The sequence below is a fragment of the Eptatretus burgeri genome, chromosome 16 (assembly GCF_056783735.1).
Source record: "Eptatretus burgeri isolate ZD-2024b chromosome 16, Ebu_testis_v1, whole genome shotgun sequence".
Lineage (NCBI taxonomy): Eukaryota > Metazoa > Chordata > Myxini > Myxiniformes > Myxinidae > Eptatretus > Eptatretus burgeri.
Window position 1 is genome coordinate 63,070,410 of NC_140976.1, and position 21,467 is coordinate 63,091,876.

General features: G+C 49.4%; 1 protein-coding gene across 10 annotated transcripts in view; it reads left to right on the forward strand.

The window, feature by feature from the left end:
- The window catches only part of TBC1D19 (TBC1 domain family member 19), a 93,307-nt gene that overhangs the window by 37,641 nt on the left and 34,199 nt on the right, over positions 1-21,467 (forward strand). For all 10 annotated transcript variants that reach the window (XR_015052160.1, XR_015052159.1, XM_085858798.1 and 7 more), the window contains 3 exons: positions 12,257-12,303; positions 16,674-16,784; positions 16,935-17,010. Coding sequence is in view for 8 of the 10 variants with exons in the window: in XM_085858798.1 (XP_085714924.1) it covers positions 12,257-12,303; positions 16,674-16,784; positions 16,935-17,010 (234 nt within the window). In the remaining 2 variants the exon portion in view is untranslated. The remainder of the gene's footprint in view (positions 1-12,256; positions 12,304-16,673; positions 16,785-16,934; positions 17,011-21,467) is intronic.

Below are 21,467 nucleotides of genomic sequence, written 5' to 3' on the forward strand. Positions count from 1 at the left end.
GGGCAGTGGGCATGGCATGGCAAAGGTGATCAGGCAAACACAGCCTGCAGAACAAGGCCGCTGCAGGCAAACACAGCCGGCAGATGAACTGGCCGGCACAGGCCTTGCAGAAAACAGCTGCAGACGATCCGGCCGGTACAGGCCTTGCAGCACAGCAGCTGCAGCCGATCCAGCCGGCACAGGCCTTGCAGCAAAACAACAGCTGCCGATGAAGTGGGCCGGCCTTTGTCTTGCAGCAACGCAGCCAGCAGATGAAGCTGGCCAGCCTTTGCCGTTCAGTGGAGGTTGGTGGAGGGAGTGCGGTGGTGCTGGCCACTCGGAAGGCGGGCTCGGACCTACCCTACGGTCTCCCTCCCAACCTATCGCCTTTGCCTGTCACTGTCTATACCCACTCCTTTAATTTGTCAAACCCCAATTTAGCCCCAACTTATTTTTTTATTTTTACTTCCCCACTATAAATCGTCCCCTAACCCCCTGTACTGTCCTTGTTCGGCTAACCTATCCTGTCACCTAGCCTACTCCCAACCCCTACGTTCCCTTCCCGGAGGGGAATAAGGGAGAGCTAGCATCCTGTGTCGAGGCCCAACGAAGCCTCAGGATGGCCTCCCCAGACTTCAGCGATCTATAACCAAAGTGGGTCCAGCGGCCCACAACGATAGCGAGGGGATGGATGGTGCGGAAGGGTACATCTCCGAATCTACCCTAACCATTTAACTGTTAAACTACCGCGAGGCTTTCAACAAGCGCCTCTCGCTTAAACTATTGGTTCTAACAACCCAGATTCCCGTCGCCTGTGTTGGTGTCCTCACAATTTCGGGCCTCGCCCCCCAATTTTCTCTCCGTGCCCTCACACGGTCTCATGGCTGGGACACGTGGCTCCCTTTGGCAGGCACGACCCTCTGCCGATTCTCCGACGATGGCAGCCCCGGGCACTACACTGCCTCCGAGCCTACCAGCTCCGTAAACACCGGGGAGTGCCCCCCATGGCACCTCCCCTGAAACGCACACGTGGCAGGCTGGCTTCCCAGGCCCCTTTCCGAGGGTCACCCGTGCCCACAACACTGCCCACGCGGCTAATGGCGCCCCGGGCCCCCGCACCAAGCAGGCGCACCCGTGCCCACTACGCTATCCCGGCCCCCCATGGGCCCTTGGCCTACTACGGCCGACTAGCCTGGTGCCCGGGGTACCCACTCAGCAATACTCACCTTTCGCAGCCACGCTCCCAGCCCGTCAACAGGGCTCCTGCACCCCTCCAAACGGGTTTCGAGCCTACACTCCCACCAACAACAAAACGACCTCCATTTTTCAATTTGACTAACCCAGCTAACTCACTTTACTCTGACCCCGGGGTCCCTTGAGCGGGAGTCACTCCTCCCCCCAATCACTCATCGCACCATGCATTCCCCATTCGCTCCATACACACAGACCCGCTGGCCTCACTCACTCACCAAGCACATGCTTCCACTTCACTCACCAACAACTCTTCAACACACTCACCGCTGAACTCTGCCATCCTTCTAACTACCTCCCCTAACTAACTCGTGCTCCCACGTCGTCCCTTAAAATAGTAGCATGTTCCTTTTAACACTACGTAGCTAAGCTACGTCCCCACTACACATTCACTGTCTGTCACTGTCTTCTAAATCAAAAAAAATCATTTTATTTCCCAACCTAAATCTGGCTACAATCCCTCTAACTAATCCATTCCACGGACTCCATGAGGACTTACCCCTGCCCCATGAAGTCAGTCTAACTAAGCCAACCCTTCCCCCTAACTAGTTTCCATCCTGTGCCCTGGTAAGGGGGTCTTCCACCCCTTGCCAGGGAATCCTGTGCACCCGAAAGTGAGGCTTGTTTTCTTTTTTTTTCTTTTTTTCACATGCGCAGCACCAGCGCGGCAACTCACAGCTCGCGCACTTTGCACCTGCCCGTGACGTCATGCAGCTGCATGTGTACCTCGTCCCTCCTTGGACGGTACCATCCGGCAGGGATACGCCTCCTGCCAGATTCCAACCCCACGTGCAGCCATGACGTCACCGTGCGCATAAAAAAAAAACACAAGCCCCACGTCTCGAGGGGTTCCCCACGCGAACACATGTGCTCTGCCCGTTGGAGCTTCACACACACGCCCGCGTGGAGAACCCGTCCGGTCAAAATCCGTAATCCTGCCTAAACTTTGTCCGTCGCGGGATCGGCAACATTCACCGCGCTCGTTTCCGGACCGGGACTTCACTCTCGCAAGCGAGCACGTGGGGGCCTCGTGCGTTGCACGGCACGGACCTCGTGCTCGCTGCTGGGTGAACCCGGCACGGTCCCCGAAACAGCTACAGCCGCTACTCGGCTTTCTTTCCTCTGTCGCAGTCTCCGTCTCCATTCCACACACGCACTCCCGCGTGTTACGACGCTAACACACCTCACCATTAAACTCACAACGGGAGACGCGGCTGCAAGTTCACACATGCCGACCGACATCTCCCTTACACACAGCGACCTTGCACACGCTGTCTCTCTCACACTCGGCCGCTCACTCACGCATGCCATTTCCCTTGCACTACCCATACCATTCACACGTGGTGCTCCATTCATACTGGCCGTTTCACTCACGCATGCCGCCTCCCTCGCACACGTGGCTCCACTCACTCGCGGCCTTCCACTCACTCGTGCCATTTCCCCTCACACAAACCATACTACTCACACACGCAGGGGCACTCATCCGCGGTGCCTCACTCATACACCGTTCCTCACTTACACACGCGGGGGCACTCATCCGCGGTGCCTCACTCACACACGCGGGGGCACTCAACCGCGGTGTTTCACTCACACACGGCGCGCTGGGAAGCACGCCCTTTGGCACACTTGCCACTACACCACTCACACACGCGGGGGCACTCGCCCGCGGTGTCTCACTCACACACGCGGGGGCACTCGCCCGCGGTGTCTCATCCATACTGGCGGTTTCATCCACACACGGGGACGCACTCACACCTTGCACCACACACACAGGGACAACCACACTGGGGATTCGTGTCCCCACAAGGGTCTCCGGGGCCTCTATACCCCCCAAGCTCTCCGTGCACCTGTCCACAGCACCCGTCCCCTCAACCTCGCAAAGCACGACCGAACTCACCTGGTCGTGACTCGCCTCAAGGGGGCATACTCCCTCCCCTCGTTCCTGGAGGAGGCCATCCAACTGCTCGCACCGGGTCTCTACCCAGTCCGCGAGCTCACCCCCATTATCCTCCACTACCTCCGTGTGTGTGTGTGTGCGTCACTTACCCCGTCTTCATCGTGTAGTCTTCCCTCTATCGTTCCCATCTCCCGTGTCTCTGCCAACTCAGTCACCTCTTCACCCTTTACCTCCCTTGTCTCAACTATTATTTCCGTCTCTTCCCTTGTTATCTCCCTCGTGCACGTCTCCGTCACCCCAATTAGTTTTTCCCTCTCGGTTACCGTCACGACCCTCGCCCAACATGTCCCCCGAATTATTTTTTCCTTACCCGCCTCCACCGCGGGCCCGACAGCCGTTGCACTCCCTCCCAGCTCGTTCGCTCCCACACGTGGCTCGCCATTTTAAGCTCCCCGGTTACTGCCTTCATGCCCGCCTGCAGGCTTCGGCCCATGTTCTGCGTCTCACCCCGCAGCTCTTTCATTTCTTCCTTCATTTGCTGTGTATTCGCATCCATTTTCGTTTTCACTTCGTTCATATTTGTATCCATTTTTGCCAGCATGGCGAATAGCTGGGCCATGTCGGGTGCGCTTGGGTGAGCCGATTCGGCAAGGATCGGGGGGTTTTGGCGGAGAGGGGGAGGGGAGGTGTCATACACCGCGGCCGCCGCCGCACCTATTTCGGGCTCTGGGTTCAGTTGGGCGAGTTCGTGTTCCTGCACAACCAACATTTCCTGCTCGGGGTTTTCATCCTGGACCATGGATTCTACACATTCTACATCCATTTCTAATACCCCCGGCTCCCGCTCGCCTTGAGACGCCATCTTATTTCTCGTAAAGGGTTAATTTAAATCGCTCGTAATTTGGAGGGAATCGGGGTCGCTTCTCTCACCCCTGGACCGATTCCCGTGAATTTAGTTGGAGACAGGAGAGCCCGTTTTCCCGTTCTCCGATACCAGTGCCGCGAGGAGGGCGATGAGTTTATATCCCACTCCTGACACCAGTGTTGCAGATTCGCGCCCGCCGGCGTGCGAACGGCCACGTAACTCGAATCGCGGCACGTCGCCCACCGGACGGACAATCCCGTCGTGACCCTCTCGGACTAACGCCGGGAACTAGTCACGGGTGGGCCTTTCGGCCTCACCACGATCGTGCCAATCGGCCCCCCGCGTGGGATAGGGTTGCTCGCCAAATTCGACCTACCTAAGTACCCACACTGAGGGTAGACCGGGCGATCGCACCTCGCCGCAGGTCGACTTCAGACACAGGCCACTTTAAGCGACCCGTTCCGTACTATCGGGATAACCGAGCGGTGTTATCGTCAACCTCGACGGTTCGATTGATTATCGGGCATATTTAGCCCACGACCAACCCTTTACGTGAAGTAAGATGGAGATTCAATAAAAGAAAAGACGAAGCGAAACGGGAAAAACAGTTCAACATAAAGCACATTTATTCCGCGCAAACGGAAAGCACACATATACAATTATACACCAAAAGCAAATATAAAAGTCGAAGAAACACAACAATTCTGCACAAAAAGCAAATGTAAAAGTGACACGACAATTCTGCACAAAAAGCAAATGTAAAAGAGAAACACAATGCAGATCTACTACCGACTACCGAGCACACGGCAACACTTATACAGTTTTACTTCACAGACGGCGCCGACAACACATATACTCAAAGCAAAAGAAAAAGGGACCACCCTCAACGATGAGGGGGGCAGACGGGCCTGGGGCCGAGACCGCGTCGAGCCTACCCGTCTGGTGATGAGCCGCAAAATGGCGGTGGCGCCCCGACTCCGCGGGCCTCGCTGGCACTGCCTGGAAATGGGGTGGGAACGGGGCCCCCTTTTCACACTATCTCAGCGCGGGGGGAAACAGGAGGGGGTTGTTGATGCTCGGGGGAATGAGGATATCTCGCTGGCTCGGTTCCCGCGACGAGCGTCTCCACCGCGACCTCGGTCGCGTTACCGGCCTCCCCTCTCCGCAGCTTCCCGACTCTGACATGAGCGCCCTCTCGACTGCCTTCGCCGCCGCCACCTCTCCAACTCTCCCACTCTCCACAGCTCCGTCCAACTGCTTTCTCCCACTCTTCTCTTCTCTCCTTGACTGACTCTTTCCAACTCAACTGCCTTTTTGGCGAGCGAACGCGGCCCTTTATAGCCCCCGTGGCTTCGCTCCTTCACCTTCGACCCTTTACCTCTGGCTGGCTCCCCATTGGACAGAGGAAAAGTGGGCGTGAATGCTTTTTGATCCGCGAATCTGCATATAGCGATTATACTCCGACGCACCTGGAGGCGGGGCCAAATCGCCCCATGCTCGCTGATAGGACGGAACAGAAGTGGGCGTGAATCGTTTTTGATCCGATTTCTTCGGAAAGGCTGGTGTTTTTGCACCCGCCGCTCGGCGCGCGCCCTGCACGAGTCCAGGATCGGTGTCCACAAGCGGCGCGGGAATGGCGGTGATGCGATGGTTGCGAGAGCGAGATGTGACGGCAAGGGTCGTGGCTGTGGTTGTGAAGCGGCGTTGCGGTTGGTATCCCCGCTTCATGGAAGCAGGCCACCACGGTCCTGATCCACAAGAAAGGGGACACCGGGGACCCAGAAAATTTTCGGCCGATTGCCCTCCAGAGTTGCCTCTATAAACTGTTTATGGCGGTTCTGGCTGATCGGCTTCGCAGCTGGGCGCTCCGGCATTCAATGCTGAGTGAGGCCCAGAAGTGCTCTCGGCCCAGTGAAGGCTGCTTCGAGCACTCCTTTTTGTTAAACACCATAATGAAGGACGCCAGGCGGAATCGGAAGAATATTTTTGTTGCCTGGCTGGACCTTCGGAATGCGTTTGGGAGTGTTCCACATGGAGCGATTTTTGCCGCACTGGACACGATGGGCGCGTCTGCGGAGCTGATCGACCTGCTTCGGGATGTTTACACTGGTGCCTCCACTACCTTTAATACGGACGATGGCCCGACTAGCGAGGTCCCTATATTGTCAGGGGTGAAGCAGGGATGCCCCATATCGCCGATCCTGTTCAACCTCACGATCGAATTGATTGTGCGCGCGGTGCAGGCTTCTGCTGCGGCCGGAGGTCACGGTGTCAAAATTCATGGGCAGCTGGTGTCTATATTGGCATATGCTGATGACCTGGTTGTCCTGAGTAGGACCAGGGAGGGTCTTTCGACCCTTCTTGAAGTGGCCTCTGTCAATGCTGATGTGTTGCAGCTGGAGTTTAAGCCTGCTAAGTGTGCCTCTCTGTCACTTTTCGGTCGTGGGGGGGTCAGGGTCGGTGATGTGTTATTCTCGATTCAGGGTCGAACCATGCCAGCTCTGAGTAGCGAGGAGCATTATCGCTACCTCGGGACCCCCATCGGTGTGTATAGAGATGATGAGGACGTCTGCTCATTGGTTACCAACATGATGGCGGACGTCCTCAAAATTAAACGATCATTGCTAGCACCATGGCAGAAGTTGGATGCGATTCAGACCTTTGTCCAGCCCTGCCTCTCTTTCGCGTTGCGCGCGGGAGAGACGACCAAGAAACAAGTTAATAGGCTGGTATCTGCGGTGGTCAGTGCGGCGAAGGAGATCTGCCAGCTTCCGGTCCGCGCTTCTAATAATTATATTTTCGCGGGCCGGGACGTTGGCGGATTAGGGCTTCAACACCCAGGGTCGGAGGCAGACATCCAAACTGTCGTTCAGACGGTGCGGATGCTGTCCTCCAGTGACCTTTCCTTACGCGGCATTGCCACGCAGCAGCTCTTGTCGGTCGTCCACCGGACAATCCGCTGTGTTCCCGTTGAGTCGGACGTGGATAAGTTCCTGTCTGGCTCGATGGAAGGGCCATTGGCGAACTCCGGGTACAGCGGCCAAATTTCCACGCTCTGGTCTTGGGTGAGGTCCGCGACGCGGCGGTTGCATGTGACTGTCCGTCGTGCCCTCTCAGGGGAGCCCGTTGTGACCCTGGGCCATTCCCGAGAGTGCAGCTCTAAAGACGTGTGTTCTGCACTTCGGGAGTGGACCAGGGAGAAGTTTGCACAGCGGTTGCTCGGCCTCCCGGACCAGGGAAAGGTGGCCGCTGCACTGAAAACGGAGAAGTTTGCCAACGGTTCCTCATGGATTCGCAGTGGTTCGTTTATGCGCTTCTGTGATTGGAGGTTTGTGCATCGGGCAAGGCTGAACTGTGTCCCGACTAATGCTGTGACCCATCGGTGGAATCCCGCTGCCCCCCAGGGGTGTCGGCGGTGTTGCTATCCCCGGGAGACTCTGGCTCACATTGTTGACCACTGTCCCCCGGGTATGGTACCCATTCGCTGCCGTCACAACATGATCCAGAGTCGCCTGGTCAAGGCCATTCGTCATGGGGATGTATATGTAGATCAACATGTTCCAGGTGATCCCTCCCCACATGAAAGACCAGACATCACTGTGGTGGAGGGAAATAAAATCACAATTGTTGACATTGCTGTCCCCTTTGACAATGGTTCTGATGCCCTTGCCACTTGCGCAGTTGCAAAGAGGGAAAAGTATGAAGGACTGCGTAAAGCATTGGTGGCTAAGGGCAAGGATGTCCAGGTGCTTGGGTTCATAGTGGGGGCACTGGGATCGTGGTTCCCTGGAAATGAGTCGGCCCTGAACCGGTTGGGAATCTCCTGGTCTTACCGGAAGCTGATGCGTCGGCTTTGTTGTATTGATGCCATAAAGGGATCCCGGGATATTTATATTGAGCACATGTCGGGCCATCGCCAGTATGAAGAGGTTTGAGGTTGGTACTTCCCTATTTCCCTTCCTCCCCTCCTTCCTCCCTCCCTCCCTTTTTTTTTTTTTTTTTTTTTTTTTTTTTTTTTATGGTGTGCATGGTTTCTATGTTTGTCTAAGTGAATGGATCTTGCCAAACGGACGAGAAGCGCAAATTTCCATTTTTGGACTGGTCCCCTTTTCTTTTTATGGCTTGGTGCCCTTAATTGGTCCTTGGGGGTTGTGTTCTTTTTATTTTGACATTCCCCCAGGGGCCTATTTCTATTCTCTTCTTGATTCTAACGGTGTGGAGGAATTTTATCCTCAGTGTCTATTCTTTTTTAACTTCTTAATTTTGGTCTTTTATAATTTTTTTAATAAATCTGTTCTCAGCAGCTTAATGTCTGTGTCTGTAAGTATGGATATACAGTATGTATCTTTGCCTCTTCGGGCTTGACACTACAATCAACAAGATAAAAGCCACATATAGAACAACATGTTATATTGAGCAGGTTGTACATCACCTGCAGACATTTCCACACTCTGGTCTCGGGTGAGGTCCGCGACGCGGCGGTTGAATGTGACTGTCCGTCTTGCCCTTTCAGGGGAGCCCGTTGTGACCCTGGGCCATTCCCGTGAGTGTAGCTCTAATGACGTGTGTTCTGCACTGCGGGAATGGACCAGAGAGAAGTTTGCACAGCAGTTGCTCGGCCTCCCGGACCAGGGAAAGGTGGCCGCTGCACTGAAAACGGATAGGTTTGCCAACGGTTCCTCATGGATTCGCAGTGGTTCGTTTATGCGCTTCTGTGATTGGAGGTTTGTGCATCGGGCAAGGCTGAACTGTGTCCCGACTAATGCTGTGACTCATCGGTGGAATCCCGCTACCCCCCAGGGGTGTCGGCGGTGTTGCTATCCCGGGAGACTCTGGCACGTATTGTTGACCATTGTCCTCCGGGTATGGTACCCATTCGCCGCCGACACAACATGATCCAGAGTCGCCTGGTCAAGGCCATTCGTCATGGGGACGTATATGTTGACCAGCATGTCCCAGGTGATCCCTCCCCACATGAAAGACCAGACATCACTATGGTGGAGGGAAATAAAATCACAATTGTTGACGTTGCTGTCCCCTTTGACAATGGTCCTGATGCCCTTGCCACTTGCGCAGTTGCAAAGAGGGAAAAGTATGAAGGACTGCGTAAAGCGTTGGTGGCTCAGGGCAAGGATGTCCAGGTGCTTGGGTTCATAGTTCGGGCACTGGGATCGTGGTTCCCTGGTAATGAATCGGCCCTGAACCTGTTGGGAATCTCCCGGTCTTACCGGAAGCTGATGCGTCGGCTTTGTTGCATTGATGCTATTAGTGGATCCCGGGATATTTATATTGAGCATATGTCGGGCCAGCGTCAGTATGTGGAGGTTTGAGGTGGGTACTCCCCCATTTCCTTCCCTCCCTCCCCTCCTTTCCCCCCCTCCCCCTTCCTTTTTTTTTTTTTTTTGCATGGTGTGGATGGTTTTCATGTTTGTCTAAGTGAATGGATCTTGCCAAACGGTCGTGAAGTGCAAATTTCTATTTTTAGACTGGTCCCCCTTCTATTTATGGCTTGGTACCCTTAACTGGTCCTTGGGGGTTGTGTTCTTTTTATTTTGACATTCCCCCAGGGGCCTCTTTATATTCTTTCTGATTATAATGGTGTGGAGGAATTTTATCCTCAGTGTCTATTCTCTTAACTTTTTCATTTTGGTCTTTTGAAAATTTTTAATAAATCTGTTCTCAGCAGCTTAATGTCTGTGTCTGTAAGTATGGATATACAATATGTATCTTTGCCTCTTCGGGCTTGACACTACAATCGACAAGATAAAAGCCACATATAGAACAACATGTTATATTGAGCAGGTTGTACATCACCTGCTTCCATTGGAAGACTTTACAAAACCTTCGCCAACCCCCTGAATCCTCATGCTGCTACGTTTCACCCCAAGTACCTTCACCCTTTACCCACTCGCCAATGGCAAATACGATGTTTCCCTGTCAGCCTAAAGGCCCGGTCACACCTTGACGTTTTAGCCAGCGATGGCAACGTATTAAAATGTATGTAAAACGCTGGCTGACGTTGAACTTTTGATGTTTTTTTTTTAAGATTCGGACGTATTCATAACGAGTTGGACGTATGCATAACATATTAGTAATGGACACAGAACGTTTCGTTGTGTTATAGATAACTTATACCAACGAATGCTGACCTGTTGTCGGCCTACACAACCGATGCCCAACGATAGTCTAACTTCGGCATAGCGCGTTGCATGCATCGCCGACGATGTCGTGACGCAGCCTATTAAAAGGCTGACGCACAACGATTCGAATCATAACTGCCGTAGAAATGGAAGTGACAACATCGCGGTCACACCTTGGCGATCTTGCCAGCGTATGCCGACCTAAGAAAAATGTGTCTAAAACTGTGGGGCACGTCAAATACGGTATGAGTAACTTTGGTATACGTGAGTAGAACGCTAAAGTACGCTATCATACGTCGTAGTAAGTAGAGTACGTCAAGAAATTTTAAACATGTTCAAAATTTTACGACGTACTTGGCGTATGACACACGTTCCTCATGCGATGGGGATAAGTTTTACACACGATATGTGGACGCTTACACACGTCCACAAACGCTACTTATAAACTACTCATAAGTCGAAACACGTCGCGGTAATGTCTTTTTTACGCGAAACTTATTTCTAACTTGTGTTTGACGTGCTTTGAACCAATTCTTTACGTAGTCCCAACACACATCGACGTATGTAGACGTATTCCAATGACGTCTTCCGGTCGACAAAAAAAAAATAAATGAACGTGTTTCTAGGTTACAACTGCCATATAAAGACGTGTTCCCAGCAGTTTTGGGAATTGGTATATAAAAATGGTGTTCATAAAAGGGGAACCCAACAGTGTTTTCGAGTTCCTTTTTGAGTCGATGTCCATGTCAGCAGTATCAGTAGCAGTATCAGTATCAGTATCAGTATTAGTATTAGTATTAGTATTAGTATTAGTAGTAGTTTGTTCATGTTGGCAGTAGTAGGTGAGTGTGAGGGGGAGGGTGTGGGTTATGATGGATCCTCCTTGCGTCCGCGTGTCCACGGGTAGGTTCATAGGCTGCCACTCAACAATTTAAATGGCTGCATCTCCACTATTGAAAGTAGACGCTTGCGCTCAACAATTGGATTTTTTTTACACTCAACGACTTTTAAACGGTACCACTCTGCTATTTTCATTGTTTACAATGAACGATTTAAATTGCTGTCACTCGCCTTTGTTTTTTGACGCTGAGGTTTTGAAATTTGAAGCGTTTCTTCTGAACGTGTTAAAACGCTCAAACTCGACTATTTTAAATAGACGCTGCCGATGGACAATTGGAATCATAGCCAAGCTAGACATCGAAGTGTGAACATCCTCGTCATGCCGAAGAAAAGTTTGAAGAATGCTGCAAATAAGTGTCCTGGCCGTGGCCGTGGACGCTGACGCAAGGACGATCCATTATACCGACGTCTTTCAGCCTATGAGTAACTCAAAAGTAACGTCTGTCGATGTGTGGCAACGATCGCGTAACGTGCCAACAACACGTTAATCATAGGTTAGAAATAAGTTTGGGGTACGCTAAACATTACCTCGGCGTGTCTCAACTTATGATTAACTTACAAGTAGCATGTGTTGACGTCTGTCAACGATCGCAGACCGTGCATACAACTTGTGGCCAGCGTAGCGGAACGTGTGAGTCATACGCCGGCATACGTCGTGAAATTTCAAGCATGAAAAAATTTGAGGACAACCAAAAAGTACAACGTTTAAAGCCAGCGTACAACGACGTATGGCAGTGTTTTTCAGCGTGCTCTCAATGTTATCAAAACTTACCCATAACGTATTCAACGTGTGCCAGCGTTTTAGAAAAAAAATTCAAAAATCGGCATACGTTGGCTAAAACGTCAAGGTGTGACCGGGCCTTAAGGCACAGACATGTTGTGGTGAATTAGAACATGTTTGATTTCTTTCTCAACACATAACCTTGTTATGATACATGACAGGTTGTGGGATGGCACATACCAGCCAACTTTGTCCCACCTGACAAAAACACATCTTTCATCAAACAGATTAGAGGTGAGCCTGTACAGTGAAGGCCCACCTTTCGAAAATGTGAAAGGTCATATTGATGTTGTGCACATGGAGGAATAACATTTCATAGCAATTTATCTTTGATCGTCAATGCTAAATTTGCTGTTGTCTTGTTTTTTTGCTTGTGGGATTGTAAACTATCACAAGATACGTTTACATATTTATTCATCGTTATAAACCCTGTGTTTTTTCAGATGTTCACCACATTCGGCCTGTGTATGCACCCAAAGACTTCCTTGAGGTATGTGGAGTGAGCCAGTTGTGGGTTAATGCAAACACTTAATCAGTAACCTTTGGCAACGTTTTTTTTTCTTCTTTGTCTCAAGAGTTTGTTTTATTAGTTAATCGAATCTTGCACCGTCAACATTATTTTATCAAAATAATTCGAGTGTAGAATCAGAAACGGTTGCTTTTGGGATGTTGGGTGTTGCAAACATAGAAGAACTTAGATTACAATGACTTCTGTTGCTTTGTGTCTCATAATTTTGTTCTTCACGTAGTGGGTGTACAAGTTTGTGCATGGAGTCTTAGCGATTACAAATATGGACTCGCTTGAAGTCTATGGCATGTACACCATCCCAAATTCCCACACTTCCCACCTAAGGCATTGTTGAAAGATGGCAAAACGTTCCACCAGGAATGACCCACTATCAAATTTTGAGTGAAAATCTTTTTTCTGTTTTGATCCCTGGGACCTTAACCGGGGGCCAAATCCCAAAATTTGTTACTTATGTCATGCGTCTCCCAATGTTGATTGCAAACACAAAGTTTCATTTCAAAAAATGTTTGAAAATGTGCCTGCAATTGCATTTTTGGGTATTTGACCTTTTATGGGGGGGGGGGGGGGCTCAAAAATGACACTGCTCTTGCACCTTTGTGCCATGTGATGATCATAACTACCAAGTTTGGTGGATTTCTGTCCAAGCGTTTATGAGCAGGTATTGTGACGGACAGACAGACAGATAGATAGATGGAGCCAATTACAATATCCCCCTGTTTTTTTCAAAAAGCTTGGGGATAATGATACATATTAGGGGTAATAGGAGACTTTGATTGAAAGTGTACTTGCTATAAAGTGGTCGAGTCTGGGTTTGATTCCCAATGGGATCATATTTAATGAAAAGCTGCCTTTCTTATGCTGGTTCACCAAAGGGTGCTGCATCTTGGAGAACACCATGTCAGGTCAGGTATGGGAGCATGTGCCAGAACAGCGAGTCGCTGCGTCCACTTTCCGCCTGTACTCCAGGGGCCTCCGTCTGGTCATCCCCCAGGCAGATGCCAGGCCCATCCCCATCTCCTTGAGATGATGGTCAACCTGCTGCAGCCAAGAGGCACGTGGTCAGCCCACTGGCCTCCTCCACTCATGAGACTCCCTCGCTGAGAGAATCTGGTGAGCAGGATCAGCGTCAGGAAAACGAGCCACATGTCCATACAGCTGCAACTGATGCTCACGGACTATGCAGGTAACAAATCTCATCCGAGTCTCTCTCAGCAACCGTTCGTTGGACACAAAATCCGACCAGCGATAGCCAAGGATTCTCCGAAGAGACCTGGTACCAAAGGAATTAAGTCTCTGTCTCAGATCCTTGGTCAGGGTCCAAGTCTCGCATCCATAGAGCAAGACTGGAAGTACCAAGGACCTGAAGACTCAGACTTTCGTCCTCCCGCACAGGTACCGGCAGCGCCACACCCCATGATCCAGTGAATCCATGACTCCCCTAGCCCGACCCAGACGTCTATTGACCTCTGACTCACAGCCAGCAGAGACATGAATATCACTGCCAAGGTAAGTGAATCTTTCCACGACCTCAACATCCTCACCACAAACAGACACAGATAGGACAGCAGCATCCAAGATGTCACCGAAAGCCTGGATCTTAGTTTTGACCCAAGAAACCCGTAATCCCAGCAGCTCCGACTCCTCATTCAGCACCTCGAGGGCCCCCAAAAGGATATCTAAAGTCTCCGCAAAGATGACTGCATCATCTGCAAAATCAAGGTCCGAGATGTTGACATTCCCAAACGATGCACCGCAGCTTGATCTCTCTGACATCCTCCCTAAAATCCAGTCCATACAAGTGCTGAAAAGTGTGGGGGCTAGTACACACCCCTGACGAACTCCAGTAACAACTGGAAATAAGTCAGAGATGGTACCACCACACTTCACAGCACTCTCAGTACCAGAGAAGAGTTCAGACATCAGATCGATCAGTTTTGGTGGCACCTCACGAAGACCAAGAATCCTCCAGAGGACATCCCGATTCACTTAATCAAACGCTTTACAGAGATCAACATAGGCTGCAAGCAGCCCCTGCCAAAACGCTTGTCTACGTTCGGTGAGGACACGAAGAGCAAGGATACGGTCAATCGTTGACCTCTTTGGTGTAAAGCCTGACTGCTCTGGACGCTGGTGCTCAAGCAGGTGGTGGCGAACCCTATCAAGAATTATCCCAGCAAAGACCTTGCCCGGCACTGAGAGCAGCGTCACCCCTCGGTAGTTGTTGCAGTCTTGGCGATCACCCTTCCCTTTCCAGAGAGGAACAACAAGGCCCCTCTTCCAATCAGTTGGGATGATGCCTGTGTTCCAGGCAGAGCACAAAACTGCATGCAACGACACGAGTGCAGCATTTCCACCAGCCTTGAGAAGTTCAGCATGGATGCCGCAGATCTCTGGAGCTTTGCCCCGTTTCAACCGGTTTACCGAAGCCCGTGTTTCCACAAGCGTAGGTGGACCACAGTTGATTCGAGGGTCAGCAACAGGTATTGTAACACCCTTGACGTCCAACTCGACAGCTGGGGGATCAGCCTGGTACAACCGCTCAACGTAACCGGCCCAGCGGGCCTTCACTTCAGACTCCTCTGAAGTGAAGACTACCACTCTCTGCTCTAACTGCAGTGCTCTGAGGGATGGGCTTGGATGAACGCAATGAGCGAATTCCCCTGTAAGCAGGACGAGAATCACCTGTCCAAAGGTGATGCTCTACCCCCTCACAGATACCTCGCACATAGGCCTCCTTGTCCACCCTCAGTGCACGTACAGTTTTATGCCTCAGCTCCCTGAACAGCTCAGCTCTGCCATTCAGCCTGGCCCTGCGACTCTGGTCAATGGCATCCAGTGTCCCTTGAGAGACAAAATTCTTCTTTGCCCTGCGGTGAGTTCCAAGACATCCACCGGCAACATCAAGGACGGTGGTCTTGAAGGCACTCCACAACTCTTCAGGACCCCCCAAGCACCCAGACCCCCCAAGTGTCCACTCAGCCTGTTCGCAAACTCCTCAGCTACTCTCTCATCCCTGAGCTTGCCAACATCCAGCCTAGGCTGGGATGGTACCATTCTCCAGGATTTAAGGTGCAGCTTTAGAGTTGCTACAACAAGCCTGTGGTCAGTATTGAGGAACTGAGCACTGCGGTAGACCCTGCAGTTCTGGATCATCCTCCAACGACCGTCAATGAGGACATGGTCAATCTCCTTTGCCACACCGCCAGCGTTGGAATACCAAGTCCAGCGATGAGCTTGTGGGTGCTGAAACCATGAACCAGCCACCCTAAGTCCATGACTTCTTGCAAAGTCAAGGAACTTAGTGCTATTCTGCTTCATAGTTCCTGACCCATGGGGACCAACACACACCTCATAACCATTCCTATCAGTTACAGTCGATGCATTGAAATCACCCCAAGACTAGAAGTGTATCTCGTCTGGGGCACTGATCAACCACAGACTCGAGTGTGGCGAAGAATGCATCCTTCACGGTGACATCACTCGCCTCAGTCGGAGCATAAACAGAGACCAGGGAAATGACACCTTAGGAGTGACGAATCCTTCATCTCATAATACGCTCGTTGACCGGTGTTACCTCAATTATCATTGGGGTCAGCTTATTGGACACAGCTACAGCAACTCCTTGGGTATGGTAACCATCAGAGCGACCAGACCAATAGTAGGTGTAACCACCCGCCATTATCTCGCCGCAATCCGGTCTCCGAACCTCAGAGAGAGCTGCAATCCCGATGTCCAAACGCTTGAGCACAGATAATAGCAGAGACAGGTGATCATCCTCTCTTAGGGATGGGACATTCCAGGCACCCACCCGAAGGGACCGCCTCAGGTTAACCCAAGGAGACCCCCGTCTGGTGGACGACACCTCAGCACCACTCCGACACACTCTCCCGCAATCTGACTCAGGGATGTTACCCCGTGGTTTCCCTCGTGGAACACCATGCTTTGTTTGGGAATGCACAGCCGGCTGTGTTTAGAACGTGAACGTTAAATATACCAACTTGCCTTTCGAAAAATGTGGACCATTATGTGCTGGTACCCTGGTCAATTCCCTGCTCCAGTGTTTTGTGTAATTTACACTACCTATTAATTGTTACATTTGGGAGTGCTGGGATGTGGATATGGTTTAGCAATCATGGGCTAAATGGTCTCCTCCTGTGTTTAAGTTTCCTTGTATGTCACATTTTTATTGCTTTGTTCTACTATGTCTTAGAACCAGGTTTATTGTCTCGCTGTTCCAATGAAACAATGATAGATGCTGGATACAGCAAAAAGAACTATCTTTCATGTCATCAAATGAAGTAGATTCTTGCCATGCTGCCTTTATGTAACAGGTTTTAATCCATCTAAGGAGTTCAAACTCAGAAGTTGATAAAATATCAAGCTCTTCTGGTTGCAGAGGTCTTATCCATGTCCCATTAAGAGTGAACAGCATCCTTGAGCTGGTGAGTTTCAAATATGTCACCCTTTGGATTGAATTTGTAAAGCAGTATTTTTGTGGTGAATATTATTTTATCGATGTACTGATTTTACGTTTCTGAATTATGTTGGTCATTTGCTCCCTGAGCAAATAAAACATTACTATTGTATTACAGCGAGAAATGTTTGCTGAACTTCACCTTTGTGAGGGCCAGACAGGCCTGGACGATTCGTCCCAGCTGTTTCCAAGCAGTGAGTTTGCAAACACATCACTATTATGTTTAATATGCAGATCTGCTGTGTCCCTGGATGTAGGCAGAGCTTAAAGACCAAATAAAGTATTCAGGAAATGTGCCCTGTGATTGGTGTGTCAATAAACCATGCATTGTCACAATTGGCCTAAGGAGTTTCTTCACGCATGGCCCTCAGCCTGAGATCACAGTTGGAAAATTGTCACTTATGTGCGCTGTGATTTTTTTTTTGTTTTGTTTGCAATTATGGCACCACCTTTTCAATGCATGTCCTACACATTGATTTGTTGCAGAAATTTGCTAATCGTTAAAAAACAGTTTAAAAAAAAAACCAAGGTTCTTTAATCATTCGATGTCCAAATTTTCATTTATTTGAAAGATAAAGCGCAAGCGATACACTTAGCACAGCACTCAACACAACAAAGCAAATGATGTCCCTTCTTCTCCCTCCTCTCCTACTCTGATTTACCATTTACAGGTTGAGTCACCAATCTAGATCGGGTTCTTTCGACTTTAGTCCAGTATTAATGTTTTATTTGAACCTACTCATGATATCCAACAGTGGTGTACCACCACCTCATCCGGTAGAGGGGTGGGGCTTGGACTATTCATTCATGTTGACCGGAAGACGATGCAAGTTCACTGAAGACGCAGCCATTTGGTGAAGAATTGAAAGTTTTTTTTTAATTGTGACATTGACCATATGAATGTAATGGGGTGCAACAAATTTCGGAGAAATTGTCCCAGGGGTATGGAAACGTATATGGAACAAACAGACTCACTCTAAAATACCAAACTCAGTGGTGCAATGGTTAGAGTGACTGCTCTGTGTTTGAGAGGTTGGTAGTTCAAATGCAGGTTGAGTCATTCCAAACACTTTAACAATGGTACATGCTTCTTCCTTGCTTGATGCTTGGCATTGTAAAAGGATAAAGAATGGCCAAGCAACTATATGTCAGTAATAATAGCATAAGCTTTGATGGTCTGAATAGTGGCCTCAATTCATTTTAAGGGAACTTTTATTACATTATTATTATTATTATTATTATTATTATTATTATATTTAAGGAACAAAGAAACAGACATATATATCTATCTTCTTCTTCTTTCGGCTGCTCCCGTTCGGGGTCGCCACAGCGGATCATCTGTATGATCCGCATAGTGATTTGGCACATGTTTTACGCCGGATGCCCTTCCTGACGCAACCCTGGTCGCCTCTTACGACACAGGGATATGGTACACCTATTTTAACCGGGGTATACACCGGCCCAGTATACTGGTACTCACTTCGCCGACCTCGGAAGGATGACAGGCTGAGTCAACCCCCTGGTGTATTAATTAAGTGGCCCAACGGGGCTTGAACTCAGGACCTTTTGGATCCCAAACCGCTGCCCTAACCACTGCACCAACACCAGGAGATATATATATATATATATATATATATATATATATATATATATATATATATATATATATATATATATATATATATATATATATATATATATATATATATATATATATATATATATATATATATATATATATATATATTGTAGATTTCTGCCCGTTCGGCGTGCGGACGACCACCTTAGCCCAATTGGGGCCGCACGCGCCCACCAAACACGCAATCTAGTCGTAGCTTCCGGATCAACGCCGAAACCCAGCTACGGGTGTTTTTAACACACCATAAACCAGCCAATCCCTCTGTCCACGCGCTACAGGGTCGCTCGCCGAATTGTCGATGTACCTAATTATTCGCGCGGACAGAGATACCGGGAGTTTATAGCTCGACGGGGCCTGCACGAAAACGAGTCGCTTAAGCAGCTCGTTCCGTATGTGATTGCCGAGCGGTTTTATATCGCCAAGTCCCATCGGACCAGATGTACGTTTTATCGGCTTGATAATCAGCCAGCTAATTTCCCGAACGCATCATGGCAGTCAATGGAGAAAGGGACGCAACGAGCGGGTTGACATTCAACAATGGGGACATTTATTTGTGTACAAGCAATGCAATGATTCAATGGGGGGATGGGGACAGGACACAAGCAAAAAGCCTACAGCCGATGTCTATTTATAATGTACATGCACTTACACAATTCACTACTTAAGGACAAGGCGCCACAGACTTTCATGCAAAACCCAAGAAAGAAAGAACCAGGCTCATGAGCCTTTATAATTTCTCAGAGCCGGGATGACCGAAGGGGCTCCGAGAGACCGGGCGGGCTACCTGGCCACCCTCATAGTGACTCGATGGGTCCTTATTCGGCGACCCTCGGTGTCTTTGCCCGGACCCCCGAGCTCCAACTGGCTCCCTTGGTTGTCCGGCCTCCACTGCGGCCTGGCTTAGCCGATGACCCGCTGGAGGAGTGAACGAGTCTCGACTCCGGCCTTCTGGTTGCGCCGGCGAACCTTCCAGCGAACCAACTGCCCGCACTCCAACACTCCCACCTCCGAACTCTCCAGCTCTCAACGGGGCGTCTCTCCACTCCCAACTCCCACCGACTCCGAGCTCCCCACACCAACTCAACTGCCTTTTCGGCCAGAGAACGCGGCTTTTATCGGGTCCGGGGTGTTCGCCCCTCCCTTCCCGGCCCGCAGGGGAAAATCCCAGGAGTGATTAGCTTGGCTCTGTTGTTGTTGTAATAACCATCATCCGTGTTTACGTCGTTCTGAGGGACCCGCCCCAACCGTCATTTCTGTTTCCTTCTTCAGGTGGCTTTCTGGGAGTGGTGTTTTTGTTTGTAGAGGAGGGTCGCTGTGTTGTGGAGATTGACGAGGTTGTTGAGTTGTTCTTTATTTGAAATAAAAGATAGAACAGAATAACGGCTAACTCAGAGATGCACAGCCCGGCACACGAACAATTCCCGTTATATATTGGTGGGGAAATCTAACCTGGAACACACACATCAAAATAACTGATCTTCAGGGAACCTGAATGGTGTTCTGTGAATTTCCACAGCCGTAACAATATACAGGGTGGCCTGAAAGTTACTTTACCCCTTCCCAGTGAAGCATTGTTCTTGAACTCTTTTAATATACAGGTTTTATTGTACAGTACTTCCAATAATTAATTTGTCATTGTATCTGCATGTGCTCCATCATTCTTCTGAGTCAGTGTTTCTGCATACCATAGTGGGCGAGGGGCGAGGGCAGAGGGGAAGGGACGGAGGGAAGTGCGAGAAATTTATCAGTGGTAAAGTAAATTTCGGGCTACCCTGTATGTATGTATGTATATATATATATATATATATATATATATATATATATATATATATATATATATATATATATATATATATATATATATGTATATATATATATATATGTATATGTGATGTCCGTCGAAAAAGTAACAGGACTGAGCTTGCTGTGTGCTCCACTTACACAGCTTGAATGAACGGGTTGCGTCACAGTCTTTCGCAACATTCCAGCAATATACAGGGTGTCCCAAAAATATATACAACTTTTCATCTGCAAAGAGGATGGTCATAACATTATTTTTTTTAAAAGACATATGGCTGTATAGAAAGCTGAAAGGTTGAAGTTTATTGTACCAATGTCAAAATTGCCACCAAAATTTAAATTTTGGTATAGAATCGTCGTTTTCTTTTGGACCACATGTTCGACGTAGGCTCCACATTGTCCGATCACTGCCTGCAAACGCGTTGTCATGTTCTCCATCACTTTGGGAAACGTTTCCTGAGGAATGTTCTGGATTTCTCAGTGGATGTTTTCCTTCAGCTGATCAAGAGTCTGAGGCCTAGGGTTTCCATAGATCCTGTCCTTGAGATACCCCCACAAGAAGAAGTCTGGAGGAGTAAGGTCAGGGGAATACGATGGCCACTCAACGTCTTCGTAGAGGGAGATAAAGCGGCCCTCAAAATGTTGGTTGAGAAAACGCCTTGTTCCCCTGGCTGTATGGGGCGGTGCCCCATCCTGCTGGAATCACTGGGTTCTCATCTGGATCAGGTTGTTTCTCCTACGGGCCTGAGTACGTAGCTCAGGCAGATAGAATTCCTGAATCATTTCGCGATAGTTCCTCTGCTTTACCGTGCAAGTGCGTCCCTGGTCATCTTCAAAGAAGTATGGACCAATTATCCCATACCAACCAACCAAGCAACAAACATTATACATGGATATATAATAAACTAGAAAGCATCTGAAAATGCCAAGCCCGTCTGGTTTGTATTTGGACTTCTTCTAATTCCATAGGCTAAACGGTACCTTTGACCTTTTGACCAAATTATCAATTTGTCTTCTCCATATTCTTAGAGTAAAGCTTTGTTGAAAATTTGATGGCAAAAACTCAAATGCTAAAAAAGTTATGGCCTGGATAGACACACACACACTAATTATCTTTGGCAGTTGACACTGCCAAAAGACACACACACTTGGATAGACACACACACACAATGCCATTAATTATCTTCAAAAGGGGTGTTTTAATTAACTCAA